This window comes from Polypterus senegalus, chromosome 7, assembly GCF_016835505.1.
Source record: "Polypterus senegalus isolate Bchr_013 chromosome 7, ASM1683550v1, whole genome shotgun sequence".
NCBI classification, from domain to species: Eukaryota; Metazoa; Chordata; class Cladistia; order Polypteriformes; family Polypteridae; genus Polypterus; species Polypterus senegalus.
In genome coordinates, this window is record NC_053160.1 from 176,462,246 (window position 1) to 176,477,822 (window position 15,577).

At 41.8% G+C, this 15,577-nt stretch overlaps 1 protein-coding gene across 1 annotated transcript in view; it reads right to left on the reverse strand.

Moving 5' to 3' along the window:
* il11ra (interleukin 11 receptor, alpha) overlaps positions 1–15,577 on the reverse strand; it is a 190,222-nt gene that overhangs the window by 48,064 nt on the left and 126,581 nt on the right. The window contains exon 3 of the mRNA XM_039759653.1: positions 9,144–9,210. Within this exon, the coding sequence (XP_039615587.1) occupies positions 9,144–9,210 (67 nt within the window). The remainder of the gene's footprint in view (positions 1–9,143; positions 9,211–15,577) is intronic.

Consider the following 15,577-nt stretch of genomic DNA (forward strand, 5'->3'; position numbering starts at 1 on the left):
CCCCACCAATTTAGAATGTGCACGAACTTCTCTCAGCTCATGCCTTGATTGAGTATCTGGGAGTGAAGTGGAGTTTTAGAGTGGAAATAATAGATCGTTATTTGGAACACACGCATTTCATGTCTGTTCAGTTTCTACAGTAATCTGTTTCAACACATTGTTAACACTAGAATTACCAGAGCCTACGAAAAAACTCGTAATTCCGTCCCACCTTAAACTGCTTCTTAAATCCCTTCACACCTCTCCGCCAGCGCCCTTTGTCTTCTAAATGTGCTGATAAAGAGAAGCCGGCTATTCCATCCCCCCACCAATTTAGAACGTGCACGAACTTCTCTCAGCTCATGCCTTGATTGAGTATCTGGGAGTGAAGTGGAGTTTTAGAGTGAAATAATAGATCGTTGTTTGGAACACACGCATTTCATGTCTGTTCCGTTTCTACAGTAATCTGTGTCAACACATTGTTAAAACAGAAACTTTTTTTATATTCTAGTAGTAGATGACAAAATGTAGGCATAAACTATATAATGTATGAAGCCTGAAGTCCAAATAGCAAAGAAACATTTTCACAAGAATAACACAATTGCACTTTTATTCAAACATATAACTGCAGAAAGAAAAAGCCGCCTTAACATGCGACATTGACATCAGTTTACTATAACTGACTCCGTGGTTCAATAGATACAGCCCCCGCTTGGGAATCAAGGGGTCACGGGTTCGATCCTGCGCTCCTCCCTTTTGAGAAGTAAACTGTTCTTAGTCTTACTGTTTTAGAATAAAAACATACATTTGATTTCAGTCTGTAACAGCCGGTGCAATTTATGATCTTTTTAAAGGTTAGCTTTTTTTTTTTTTTTATTCACTTTTCACTCTCTCAATCGCGTTCAGAATCAATCCATACAACCCCATCTGACACGGCTGTTTTCACTAAAGACGCTATAGCTCTGCAGTGTACCACGATGCATACTAACGCCCCGGTTCTGACACACAACGCTGGCGAAGCTGCCTTCTTCATATCTCACCGTCACTTGCTTTTCGTTTTATTGAGTGTTCCTGCCAGTCCCGCATGTTGCTGTATGCTTTTCTTTTGCACCCAGGACATGCAGAAGAAAGAATGGTAAAGACCAGTAACCGGTAGCTATATGCAATCATCAGACACTCCCCATCTGCCCGTGTCGTTCAAACACAGGAACATATATTGGTGTAAAAGTATAACAAAAGTGCACTTTTATTCAAGTGCACTTTTTCCATCGCCTTTTCCTGTAAGAAGCAATGTACACACTTCTCTCTATGCTGTGGTTTCTATTACACACCTGAAAGAAAGACAATATATGTGAAAATATAATCGCACTAATGCAATATTATTTGAAAACGAACAGCGTCAGATCGGGTGTGAATTTATGCAGGAACTGGAAATTCTCTGATGCGGGACCTTCCCCCAGGGAAGAAAGTACAGTGTCAGGTGCTCATTCAGTGTAATAGAAACCATAGCACAGAGAGGTGTGTACACGGCAACAAGTACCGTGTCGTAAATGTAGGAAGGACGGTCCTTGGGTGTGTGGAACTGTTAATATTTGAATGTGATGATTTTATATAGCACGGAATGAAAATCTTCACTTCTTAGCATTGCACCATGCAAGATGTCGTATCAATCGCCTACTGTATCTTGCTTTCTTTTTCTTGGTTATACAGGTAGTTTTGAATAAAAGTGCACTTGTTTTGTTTTGAAATGAAGTGTCTGCGTGCACTTTTCGTGGCATTACACGTGTATTTTTGAGCATGCCCGTTTGAGCAGTATAAAAGTATTGAAAAGTATAACAAAACAACGGGCAGATGGGGAGTGTCTGATGATTGCATATAGCGCGAACTTACTGCTCTTTACTATTCTCTCCTCTGGAGTACAAAAGAAACAGAATACAGACGCGCTATAGCTCTGTGCTGTACCACGATGCATACTAACGCCTCCCCCCCCCACCCAGTCCCCGCATGTTGCTGTATGCTGGATATGTTCATATGTATTGTCTCTTTCTTTCAGGTGTGTAATAGAAACCACAGCATAGAGAAGTGTGTACACTGCTTCTTACAGAAAAAGCGATGGAAAAAGTGCACTTGAATAAAAGTGCACTTTTGTTATACTTTACACCAATATATGTTCCTGTGTTTGAGCGACACGGGCAGATGGGGAGTGTCTGATGATTGCATATAGCGCCGAAGTTACTGGTCTTTACCATTCTTTCTTCTGCATGTCCTGGGTGCAAAAGAAAAAGCATACAGCAACATGCGGGACTGGCAGGAACACTCAATAAAACGAAAAGCAAGTGACGGTGAGATATGAAGAAGGCAGCTTCGCCAGCGTTTGTGTGTCAGACCCGGGGCTTGGGGTGGCGTTAGTATGCATCGTGGTACACTGCAGAGCTATAGCGCGTCTTTAGTGAAAACAGCCGTGTCAGATGGGGTTGTATGGATTGATTCTGAACGCGACTGAGAGAGTGAAAAGTGTTACAGACTGAAATCAAATGTATGTTTTTATACTAAAACAGTAAGACTAAGAACAGTTTACTTCTCAAAAGGGAGGAGCGCAGGATTGATTCCAAGCGGGGCTGTATCTATTGAACCACGGAGTCAGTTATAGTAAACTGGTGTCAATGTCGCATGTTAAAGCGGCTTTTTCTTTCTGCAGTTATATGTTTGAATAAAAGTGCAATTGTGTTATTCTTGTGAAAATGTTTCTTTGCTATTTGGACTTCAGGCTTCATACATTATATAGTTTATGCCTACATTTTGTCATCTACTACTAGAATATAAAAAAGTTTCTGTTTTAACAATGTGTTGACACAGATTACTGTAGAAACGGAACAGACATGAAATGCGTGTGTTCCAAACAACGATCTATTATTTCCACTCTAAAACTCCACTTCACTCCCAGATACTCAATCAAGGCATGAGCTGAGAGAAGTTCGTGCACGTTCTAAATTGGTGGGGATGGAATACCGGCTGCTCGAGCTTCTCTTTATCAGCACATTTAGAGAACAAAGGACGCTGGCGGAGAGGTGTGAAGGATTTAAGAAGCAGTTTAAGGTGGGACGGAATTACGAGTTTTTTCGTAGGCTCTGGTAATTCTAGTGTTAAAACAAAAACGTTTTTTATATTCTAGTAGTAGATGACAAAATGTAGGCATAAACTATATAATGTATGAAGCCTGAAGTCCAAATAGCAAAGAAACATTTTCACAAGAATAACACAATTGCACTTTTATTCAAAAATATAACTGCAGAAACAAAAAGCCGCCTTAACATGCGACATTGACACCAGTTTACTGTAACTGCCTCCGTGGTTCAATAGATCAGCCCCGCTTGAATCAAGAGTCACGAGTTCGATCCTGCGCCCCTCCGTTTTGAGAAGTAAACTGCTCTTACTCTTACTGTTTTAGAATAAAAGCATACATTTGATTTCAGTCTGTAACAGCGGTGCAATTTATGATCCTTGTAAAGGTTAGCTTTTTTTTTTTCACTTTTCATTCTCTCAGTGCGTTCAGAATCAATCCATACAACCCCATCTGACACGGCTGTTTTCACTAAAGACGCGCTATAGCTCTGCAGTGTACCACGATGCATACTAACGCCAACACCCCAGCCCCTCCCCCCCCGGGTTCTGACAAACAAACGCTGGCGAAGCTGCCTTCGTATCTCACCGTCACTTGCTTTTCTTTTTATTCAGTTTTATTGAGTGTTCCTGCCAGTCCCGCATGTTGCTGTATGCTTTTCTTTTGTACTCCAGGACATGCAGAGGAAAGAATGGTAAAGACCAGTAACCGCGCTATATGCAATCATCAGACACTCCCCATCTGCCCGTGTCGTTCAAACACAGGAACATATATTGGTGTAAAAGTATAACAAAAGTGCACTTTTATTCAAGTGCACTTTTTCCATCGCCTTTTCCTGTAAGAAGCAGTGTACACACTTCTCTCTATGCTGTGGTTTCTATTACACACCTGAAAGAAAGAGACAATACATGTGAACATATCCAGCATACAGCAACATGCGGGGACTGGCAGGAACACTCAATAAAACTGAATAAAAAGAAAATCAAGTGACGGTGAGATACGAAGAAGGCAGCTTCGCCAGCGTCTGTGTGTCAGAACCTGGGGCGTTAGTATGCATCGTGGTACAACAGAGCTATAGCGTCTGTATTCTGTTTCTTTTGTACTCCAGGGCACGCAGAGGAGAGAATAGTAAAGAGCAGTAAGTTCGGCGCTATATGCAATCATCAGACACTCCCCATCTGCCCGTTGTTTTGTTATACTTTTCAATACTTTTATACTGCTCAAGCGGGCATGCTCAAAAATACACGTGTAATGCCACGAAAAGTGCGCAGACACTTCATTTCGCAAACAAAACAAGTGCACTTTTATTCAAAACTACCTGTATAACCGAAGAAAAAGAAAGCAAGTTACAGTAGGCGATTGATCGACAGCTTGCATGGTGCAATGCTAAAAAGTGCAGATTTTCATTCCGTGCTATATAAAATCATCACATTCAAATATTAACAGTTCCCACACACCCAAGGACCGTCCTTCCTACATTTACGACCGTGTACTGGTTGCCGGGTACACACCTCTCTGTGCTATGGTTTCTATTACACTGAATGAGCACCTGACACTGTACTTTCTTCCCTGGGGAAGGTCCGCATCAGAGAATTTCCAGTTCCTGCATAAATTCACACCCGATCTGGCGCTGTTCGTTTTCAAATAATATTGCATTAGTGCGATTATATTTTCACATATATTGTCTCTTTCTTTCAGGTGTGTAATAGAAACCACAGCATAGAGAGAAGTGTGTACACTGCTTCTTACAGGAAAAGGCGATGGAAAAAGTGCACTTGAATAAAAGTGCACTTTTGTTATACTTTTACACCAATATATGTTCCTGTGTTTGAGTGACACGGGCAGATGGGGAGTGTCTGATGATTGCATATAGCGCCGAAGTTACTGGTCTTTACCATTCTTTCCTCTGCATGTCCTGGGTACAAAAGAAAAGCATACAGCAACATGCGGGGACTGGCAGGAACACTCAATAAAACTGAATAAAAGAAAAGCAAGTGACGGTGAGATACGAAGAAGGCAGCTTCGCCAGCGTTTGTGTGTCAGAACCTTCGGTTGGCGTTAGTATGCATCGTGGTACACTGCAGAGCTATAAGCGTCTTTAGTGAAAACAGCCGTGTCAGATGGGGTTGTATGGATTGATTCTGAGCGACTGAGAGAATGAAAAGTGAATAAAAAAAAAGCTAACCTTTACAAGGATCATAAATTGCACCGGCTGTTACAGACTGAAATCAAATGTATGCTTTTATTCTAAAACAGTAAGACTAAGAGCAGTTTACTTCTCAAAACGGAGGAGCGCAGGATCGAACCGTGACCTTGATTCCCAAGCGGGGGCTGAATCTATTGAACCACGGAGGCAGTTACAGTAAACTGGTGTCAATGTCGCATGTTAAAGGCGGCTTTTGTTTCTGCAGTTATATTTTGAATAAAAGTGCAATTGTGTTATTCTTGTGAAAATGTTTCTTTGCTATTTGGACTTCAGGCTTCATACATTATATAGTTTATGCCTACATTTTGTCATCTACTACTAGAATATAAAAAAGTTTCTGTTTTAACAATGTGTTGACACAGATTACTGTAGAAACGGAACAGACATGAAATGCGTGTGTTCCAAACAACGATCTATTATTTCCACTCTAAAACTCCACTTCACTCCCAGATACTCAATCAAGGCATGAGCTGAGAGAAGTTCGTGCACGTTCTAAATTGGTGGGGGGATGGAATAGCCGGCTGCTCCAAGCTTCTCTTTATCAGCACATTTAGAAGACAAAGGGCGCTGGCGGAGAGGTGTGAAGGGATTTAAGAAGCAGTTTAAGATGGGACGGAATTACGAGTTTTTTCGTAGGCTCTGGTAATTCTAGTGTTAAAAGGCATTGGCTACACGCTCACCATTCACCACTTTCATCACAAAATATTGTAATACTGTATACTGCAATCATAATGACTTGTGGGATGTACTCAAATGCCATTTGCACAGAATCCTTGTAGCTATTGCTATTTTACTAGTCAGTTTGTGTATTCTGAAAGGCACTGGCTATGTATTGCTTTCCCTTAGCACCCCATTAACCAAAAAATATTGAGGGGGAGATTGACCATCTATATATAGAATTCACTAAGGCAAGACAACCATCGAAAGCACGCCGGAAGGGGCGTGGATTCACTAAGCCGCCGACAAGTGAGACACCTATGGTGCACACAGGAAGGAGCCACGCCCACCATCTCCAAGACCATTGGATACGATGACAACTCGCAGGGCCACGCCCACCAACTCAGACACAACGACACAGAAAAAATGGTGTCATTTATATTCGTCTGTCATAGAGGCCACATGCAGTGGAGGTCAGGTTAATGTCATGTGCATGTCATGCACTTCCGAGCTACATTGACTGTTCATAGAGGCATGTTTCTCGTGGAGGTGAATCGCCATATGCAGCGTGTAAAACAGTTTGCGAGGGGTATCCCGTGGGATCCTTAAAACAATCCTTTACAACTGAGGTTAAAGCACAATGAAGTAAGCAGTCTTTAAAAACCGAGTTTTCAGTTATGACGCACGACCGCGTGCAACATAGCAAACTGTTTTACACGCTACATACAGCTATTCGCATCCGCGACAAACATGCGTCTTCTTAGATGCTCCTGCAGGAACACGAAAGACGTTTTCCTGCCCACCAACACTCCTTTTTCACCGGCCGGCGTCTACCCTCGCTCTCTGGGCATTCACACTGCCTGCCCATTTGTCCGCACGCAAAAACTCACTGACCACCCAGTTAGTCCCTTTCGTCTGTGGTAAGAGTCCACATGCACGTCTGAGCCACGCGGCGTTTGTTATGCCATGGGTTCACTATTGTGTTGTATTTTGCTCTCTCCGGAGTTCCATCTTTTCATTCACTTACTGTTGTATTCTCACACCAACCCATTTTAGACATCTGTGTCTTTCCAGAAGTGTTTAGCATTCAATAAATAATTATGCATGAGATTAACCATGTGTCTACCCAGCGCAGAGAGGCGTGGGTAAGCAGTTGAACCCCATTCAGGTTGCAAGCCGTGGAATTCCCACTAAGTGCGACTCATACGCTCCCACTGGTTGCGTCCCAACCCTTTGTTCACACCCCCCTCCCACCTCGCTACTACCATGGTCGGGTGTCTTGGTGGATTATATATAGAAGAGCGGCCAAAACAGCACAGAGCATTGAAAAGTCTACGTCAGTCACAGGTACATCTGGACTGTGTAAGGACGACGACTCAAGTGACGAGTTGGAGGTGGGCACATGAACGGGCACTGCATACTGAACGAGAAATCAGCAGACTAGCATGACGGACGGAGCTGAATGGACGTCTTTCTCCTCTCCTCCCGTTCCATACTCCGCGCCGTGCACCCCCATCCCTCTGTCTGGCAGGAGAAGGCACGAGGGCGGTCCGCCAGTTTTCAGTCACGAACGATTGTGTGTTGGTTCGTTCCGTGCATTGTTACAATGTTGCTTTTCTTGCTGATTTATTACATTACCGATTTTTCAAATGTTAATTCTCTCCCTGTGCTTAAAAATCATTAAAAAAGCGGCCTGATTATGCGGCGTATGGTACGCTGCGGGTTGGCTAGTATGAAATATTACAGAAAAATGTGATTTACCACCTATAGGTCGCCTTAATAAACTAATGACTAAATTTACCTTTAATGAAATCACAATATTTGGGGGTTTATGTTAAAGATAAAAGAGCAATTTAAAAGTTACATTTAATGAATACTGTCATCTATAACGCTTAGTTTTAGCTTATTCAATGATGCTCTGACAGTAGAAAGAAAAAAGGCAGCAAAATTTGTCATTCTCTAATATTCTATGGTAACACCAAACACCCCAGAGAAAATTAAAGAAACCACAAAATAGTCAGTCCAGCAATTCTAAATTGTCCCTAGTGTGTGCTTGGTGTGTGTGTGCCCTGCGGTGGGCTAGCGCCCTGCCCAGGGTTTTTTCCCTACCTTGCGCCCTGTGTTGGATGGGATTGGCTCCAGCAGACCCCCATAACCCTGTAGTTAGGATATAGTGGGTTGGATAATAGATGGATGGATGGATAGTTAATTCATTATGAAGAGGGAGAAAATAGTGCAAGTAGATGAGATGTACGTCAACAAAGAAATTCTACTTGTTTTTTCAGCATTGTACATTACTTACTCCTTTGTGTTGCCATTAAGCCACCCATACTTCAGGAAGTACATTCACTCGACTGGCATTTGTCCAGCTTTATTTTTAGATATGTAATTGTCAGAGACCAGCCAACAACAATAATTAATTTAAAAGCAAGTTTCATTGTAGTACTTTTCATTTATCCTTTTTCTGCACTTGATCATATGCCAGGTCCAAGTCAAAAATCAGCACTGAATGGGATGAGAGTGCACTGCAGATCACAATAACTCACACACCCATAATAACTTATACCAGGCTAATTTCCAAGTAGCAGTTAACCTAATCTGGATGTACTTGGGATGCGGGAGAAAAGTGAAAGATGTGAGAAAAGCACATACTGACACAGAAAATGTGCAAATTCTACAGTTAGCTAGCCATTAATCAAACATATGACCCTGTTTCTGTGAAGCAGAAATGCTAATTATAGTTACTACTACATCTCCATGGTGCATATCTTAAGTCCATTTTTTAATCATCAATCCATTTTCTGGACCTGTGTATTCCAGTGCAGGGTTGCAGAAAGCCTAAATTGGTGGCAATAAACGCAACACAGAAAACAATCACAAAAAGGACATCAGTTCAGCTGGACATTCATGTACACTCAAACGTGGCCATTTTAAAGCATCCAAACAGAATAACCTGCAATAGTAAAAAGAAATATAAATAACCAAGATAAAATGAATGTTAAGATAAGAAGAATGTATAAATATCATACAGTGCCTGGTGCAAGAATCAAATCCAGATACCTGGAGCTGTGGGGCAGAAGGGAGCTAAGAGGATGCCTGAATAATTTTTCACATTCATTCTTCCTTTCTTTTGTACTCTGATAATACATTTCCCTCATGAATGTTAAAAGTGTCACTCACCCATTTCTGGATTCGCTGCACACAAGAGTTACATTGGATCCTAGTTTTCCATACTGAACATCTGAAACTGTAAATGAAGACAGATGTTATTATGTAAAGCACTTTGAGCTACTGTTTGTATGAAAATGTTCTATATAAATAACTGTTGTTGTTAAATACAGTTCCATATTTAGATAGATAGATAGATAGATAGATAGATAGATACTTTATTAATCCCAAGGGGAAATTCACATACTCCAGCAGCAGCATACTGATAAAAAACAATATTAAATTAAAGAGTGATAAAAATGCAGATATAACAGACAATAACTTTGTATAATATTAACGTTTACCCCCGGGTGGAATTGAAGAGTCACATAGTGTGGGGAGGAACGATCTCCTCATTCTGTCAGTGCAGCAGGACGGTGACAGCATTCTGTCGCTGAAGCTGCTCCTCTGTCTGGAGATGATCCTGTTCAGTGGATGCAGTGGATTCTTCATGACTGAGAGGAGCCTGGTCAGCGCCCGGCGCTCTGCCATGGATGTCAAACTGTCCAACTCCGTGCCTACAATAGAGCCTGCCTTCCTCACCAGTTTGTCCAGGCGTGAGGCGTTCCTCTCCTTTATGCTGCCTCCTCAGCACACCACCACGTAGAAGAGGGCGCTCGCCACAACCGTCTGATAGAACATCTGCATCATCTTATTGCAGATGTTAAAGGACGCCAGCCTTCTAAGAAAGTATAGTCGGCCATGTCTTTTCTTGCACAGAGCATCAATATTGGCAGTTCAGTCCAAGTTATCATCCAGCTGCACTCCCAGGTATTTATAGGTCTGCACCCTCTGCACACAGTCACCTCTGATGATCACAAGGTCCATGAGGGGCCTTGGCCTCCTAAAATCCACCACCAGCTCTTTGGTTTTGCTGGTGTTCAGCTGTAGATGGTTTGAGTCGCACCATTTAACAAAGTCTTTGATTAGGTTCCTATACTCCTCCTTCTGCCCACTCCTGATGCAGGCCACGATAGCAGCGTTGTCAATGAACTTTTGCACAAGGCAGGACTCTGAGTTGTATTGGAAGTCCGATGTATATAGGCTGAACAGGACCAGAGAAAGTACAGTACCCTGCGGTGCTCCTGTGTTGCTGACCACAATGTCAGACCTGCAGTTCCCGAGACACACATACTGAGGTCTGTCTGTAAGATAGTCCACGATCCATGCCACCAGGCATGAATCTACTACCATCTCTGTCAGTTTGTCCCTGAGGAGCAGAGGCTTGATGGTGTTGAGAAACTTTATTCTTACAGCACCACTGCCTCTGTCCAAGTGGGAGAGGGATCGGTGTAGCATATAGATGATGGCATCCTCCAATCCCACCTTCTCTTGGTATGCGAAATGCAGAGGGTCGACAGCGTTGGCGGATCTGTGGCCTCAGGTGGTGAAGCAGCAGCCGCTCCATGGTCTTCATTACATGTGATTTCAGGGCGACAGGCCTGAAGTCATTCAGCTCACCAGGTCGTGATACTTTTGGGACTGGGGGTGATGCAAGATGTTTTCCCAAGCCTCGGGACTCTCCCCTGTTCCAGGCTCAGGTTGAAGATACAGTGGTGTGAAAAACTATTTGCCCCCTTCCTGATTTCTTATTCTTTTGCATGTTTGTCACACAAAATGTTTCTGATCATCAAACACATTAAACCATTAGTCAAATATAACACAAGTAAACACAAAATGCAGTTTTTAAATGATGGTTTTATTATTTAGGGAGAAAAAATCCAAACCTACATGGCCCTGTGTGAAAAAGTAATTGCCCCCTGAACCAAATAACTGGTTGGGCCACCCTTAGCAGCAATAACTGCAATCAAGTGTTTACGATAACTTGCAATGAGTCTTTTACAGCGCTCTGGAGGAATTTTGGCCCACTCATCTTTGCAGAATTGTTGTAATTCAGCTTTATTTGAGGGTTTTCTAGCATGAACCGCCTTTTTAAGGTCATGCCACAGCATCTCAATTGGATTCAGGTCAGGACTTTGACTAGGCCACTCCAAAGTCTTCATTTTGTTTTTCTTCAGCCATTCAGAGGTGGATTTGCTGGTGTGTTTTGGGTCATTGTCCTGTTGCAGCACCCAAGATCGCTTCAGCTTGAGTTGACGAACAGATGGCCGGACATTCTCCTTCAGGATTTTTTGGTAGACAGTAGAATTCATGGTTCCATCTATCACAGCAAGCCTTCCAGGTCCTGAAGCAGCAAAACAACCCCAGACCATTACACTACCACCAACATATTTTACTGTTGGTATGATGTTCTTTTTCTGAAATGCTGTGTTCCTTTTACGCCAGATGTAACGGGACATTTGCCTTCCAAAAGTTCAACTTTTGTCTCATCAGTCCACAAGGTATTTTCCCAAAAGTCTTGGCAATCATTGAGATGTTTCTTAGCAAAATTGAGACGAGCCCTAATGTTCTTTTTGCTTAACAGTGGTTTGCGTCTTGGAAATCTGCCATGCAGGCCGTTTTTGCCCAGTCTCTTTCTTATGGTGGAGTCGTGAACACTGACCTTAATTGAGGCAAGTGAGGCCTGCAGTTCTTTAGACGTTGTCCTGGGGTCTTTTGTGACCTCTCGGATGAGTCGTCTCTGCGCTCTTGGGGTAATTTTGGTTTGCCGGCCACTCCTGGGAAGGTTCACCACTGTTCCATGTTTTGGCCATTTGTGGATAATGGCTCTCACTGTGGTTCGCTGGAGTCCCAAAGCTTTAGAAATGGCTTTATAACCTTTACCAGACTGATAGATCTCAATTACTTCTGTTCTCATTTGTTCCTGAATTTCTTTGGATCTTGGCATGATGTCTAGCTTTTGAGGTGCTTTTGGTCTACTTCTCTGTGTCAGGCAGCTCCTATTTAAGTGATTTCTTGATTGAAACAGGTGTGGCAGTAATCAGGCCTGGGGTTGGCTATGGAAATTGAACTCAGGTGTGATACACCACAGTTAGGTTATTTTTTAACAAGGGGGCAATTACTTTTTCACACAGGGCCATGTAGGTTTGGATTTTTTTTCTCCCTAAATAATAAAAACCATCATTTAAAAACTGCATTTTGTGTTTGCTTGTGTTATATTTGACTAATGCTTAAATGTGTTTGATGATCAGAAACATTTTGTGTGACAAACATGCAAAAGAATAAGAAATCAGGAAGAGGGCAAATAGTTTTTCACACCACTGTACGCTGTAGAGGACTCCCCAGTTCCAGCACACGTTTATGTTTACAGAAAGCACATCTGCATACAACCCACAAGTTGAAAACTAAATAAAAACAAGAACTTGAGAGATAGTATCCCATGTTTTAAAACTATAGTAACCCATTTGACATTGTAAGGTTTCTAAACTCTTTTGGGGCTCCCCACAAAGGGATGACACACCAAAGAGTATCCAAAGCGCGATCACCACGTCTGTGGAAGACAGCATATTGGTCACTGAGGCAACCGCAGGCTCCCAGCACTGTAGCAGCTCACTGCAAAAATAAATCCTAAAAGATAGCGGTCGCATTATAAGTGCCTGCTGTTGATGGGTGATACAAGAAATATTGTAAATGCAGGGAACAGTATTACTTGGCCATTAACCTGGTCATGACCCTGCCTGATTGTTGTGTCTGTGTATAGGAAGGAGAGTGGTAGATCCCACTACAAATAATAACTATGCTGTTCCTGTTTCAAGTTGAATAAGGTTGATCTAAAGTACTGAGATTCAGCCTTGTGTTTTGGGGTGCAACACAGGGGCTCACACATCTCAATATATTAAACCCATGCACACTTGCCCTTAGAAACCTGTGCTTTTTTTTGAATGGAAAGCTGAATATATGTTTCCCTTCATATTTTATCGAAAGATACAGAAATTTCTAAGATAGTATGTTGCTAACTGTGAGTGCAGGCACATATGAAGTAAATATTCAAAACACAATATTCTCAAACTTGCTTAATTCAATTGAGGGTCATGGGAGAAAGAAGCCTATCTAGACAGAAAATGTCTCAGGATGGAGCACAAGTCTACTACCGTCCCCAACCACATACACTTCCTTACAATGATGCCAGCTTGGAATTGCTAATCAACCTAAAATATGCATTGGAGCAACCAACAGCCAGCCTTAGGATTCAAGCTCACAGAAGCATTTACACATATCAGTATTTCATATTTTATGCCTAACTTTGTCCTATACCATGACTCCTCTGGAAGTGAACAAGTTCTACTTGGAAAATAAATCCACTTTCTGAACCTAGTATTTACTTTACAGAGTCACAGGAAGCTGGAACATATCCCAGCAGCATTTGCACAAAATTTGAACAAACCTCAAACGATGTGCCAGACCACTGTGGAGCACAAACACCTGCATCCTATCACATTGAGCCAGTTTACAGCAACTTAGCCATGTTGCAGACATGGTACCTGTAGGGATTGCAAATTGTGTGTGTTATGATGGCTGCAAAGAATCTCATGATGATAGACAGTGCTATAAATCCTGTTCTGAGGTTTTTCAGAAAGGGAAAACTAGTTTGAAGGTAATGTTGTTAAGCTCACTATTTACAGCATGTTGATTAATACTTGCAAGTAAGAATTTAACAGTGACCCTAAAAACTTAAATATACATGTTTTGAGAATGTAAAAGGAAGCTGGATGGAGTCATCATGCAGAGAATCTAAGCCTCCTCTATGAGACTAAGGCAGCATTGTATCACCATTGTGCCAGTCCAACTCAAAACATCCGTCTATTTGTGATATCTGCTTGCTCAGATTCAGAACTGCAGGGAGCTGGATTCTTTCCCTACAGCACAAGACACGAGGTAACTCTGAAAAGGCTGCTCTACCACAGAACACACCCACATACCCATTCTTAATGACAACTCAAGTCATCAACACTTTCTTGCTGATAAATAAAGGCAATTGAGCTCCTAGTCACTGTATAATAGCCATCTATAGTTAATTTAAACAGCATGTGCCTATGATTATTCCCTTAGGCAAAAACGGCTGTGGTCAACATTATCCATGTTTTTTAAGTAGGACTGAAGCAGAGGGCAGCATTTACATGGAAAATTAGGGTCCAAATATTTGTACAGTTGCAAAACGTACTGCAAAGGGAATCAGCTGGAAGACTGCATGTCTAAAGATTCAGCTGTCACAACACATGAGCCTGTCACCCAGTTAGCTGCATCATTAGACAGTCTGCTATGGTTTGCCCTGAAGTGCAGTAAGTGTTGCACAAATTATGATCTCCTCAACAAGCTGTTCATGTCCTAGCCACTTCCATTAACTCTCAATGCTGACGATGCCATGTGACATCATTATCATTTGTTCTCCTGCAGCCAGGTCAGCTTTAATTTCTAGTCCATTCTTTCAGACAGCAGGACCATTTAAAAAGAGTTAAAAATTCTATTTTAGGCAAATAGTTATCTATGCTGGTAATGTATACTATATATTTTGCGTACATATTGCATGGTGTTTTTGTGTGAACTATTTTGTCTTTTATAGTATTTAATGTTCTATTCTAACTTTATTATAAATAGAAGCAACACTCAATGTTTTATGTATAAGTCATTTTAAGCTCTGGTCTGTTTACCTGCTAGTCTGGCTATAATATGTTCCTGTGTTTTACCTGCTCTGAACCACCAGGTGGCACTGTCATTCAAACTGTAATAAAAATGATAATTAAAAATCCAAAGGTGCCTCCAATTGTCAAAATGTTGGGTCAAGACATAGTCTACAGCCATCCCCTGATCAAACAAGGGAAGTGTACAAATTTTGACAGAGATTGGGCCAACAGTGTAGATTAATATACTGGACACGCATACAGTGAAATATATATATATATACAGTGATCCCTCCTCGATCGCGGGGGCTGCGTTCCATAACTCCCCTTGAAAGGTGAAAATCCGTGAGGTAAAAATCATGTTTATATTGTTATTTTTAGATTGTCAGGCTTAGCTTAGGTCACAGATTTGCACAGAAAGACAGGAGGTTGTAGAGACAGGGACTTTAAAACACTGCAAACAAGCATTTGTCTCTTTTTCAAAAGTTTAAACTGTGCTCAATACAAGACCAGAGATGACAGTTCCATCTCACAATTAAAAGAATGAAAACATATCTTCCTCTTCAAAGGAGTGAGCGTCAAATGGTCCTCTTCAAAGACCCATTGTCCGCAGAAATCCGTGAACCAGCAAAAAATCCGTGATATATATATATATTTGGATATGCTTACATATAAAATCTGCAATGGAGTGAAGCTGCGAAAGTCAAAGCGCAATATAGCGAGGGATCACATATCCATCCATTATCCAACCCGCTATATCCTAACTACATGGGGGCCTGCTGGAGCCAATCCCAGCCAACACAGGGCGCAAGGCAGGAAACAAACCCTGTAATTCATTGATTACATCTAAAAATTCCTGCTGTTACATTAAAACGAGTATGACAAGAA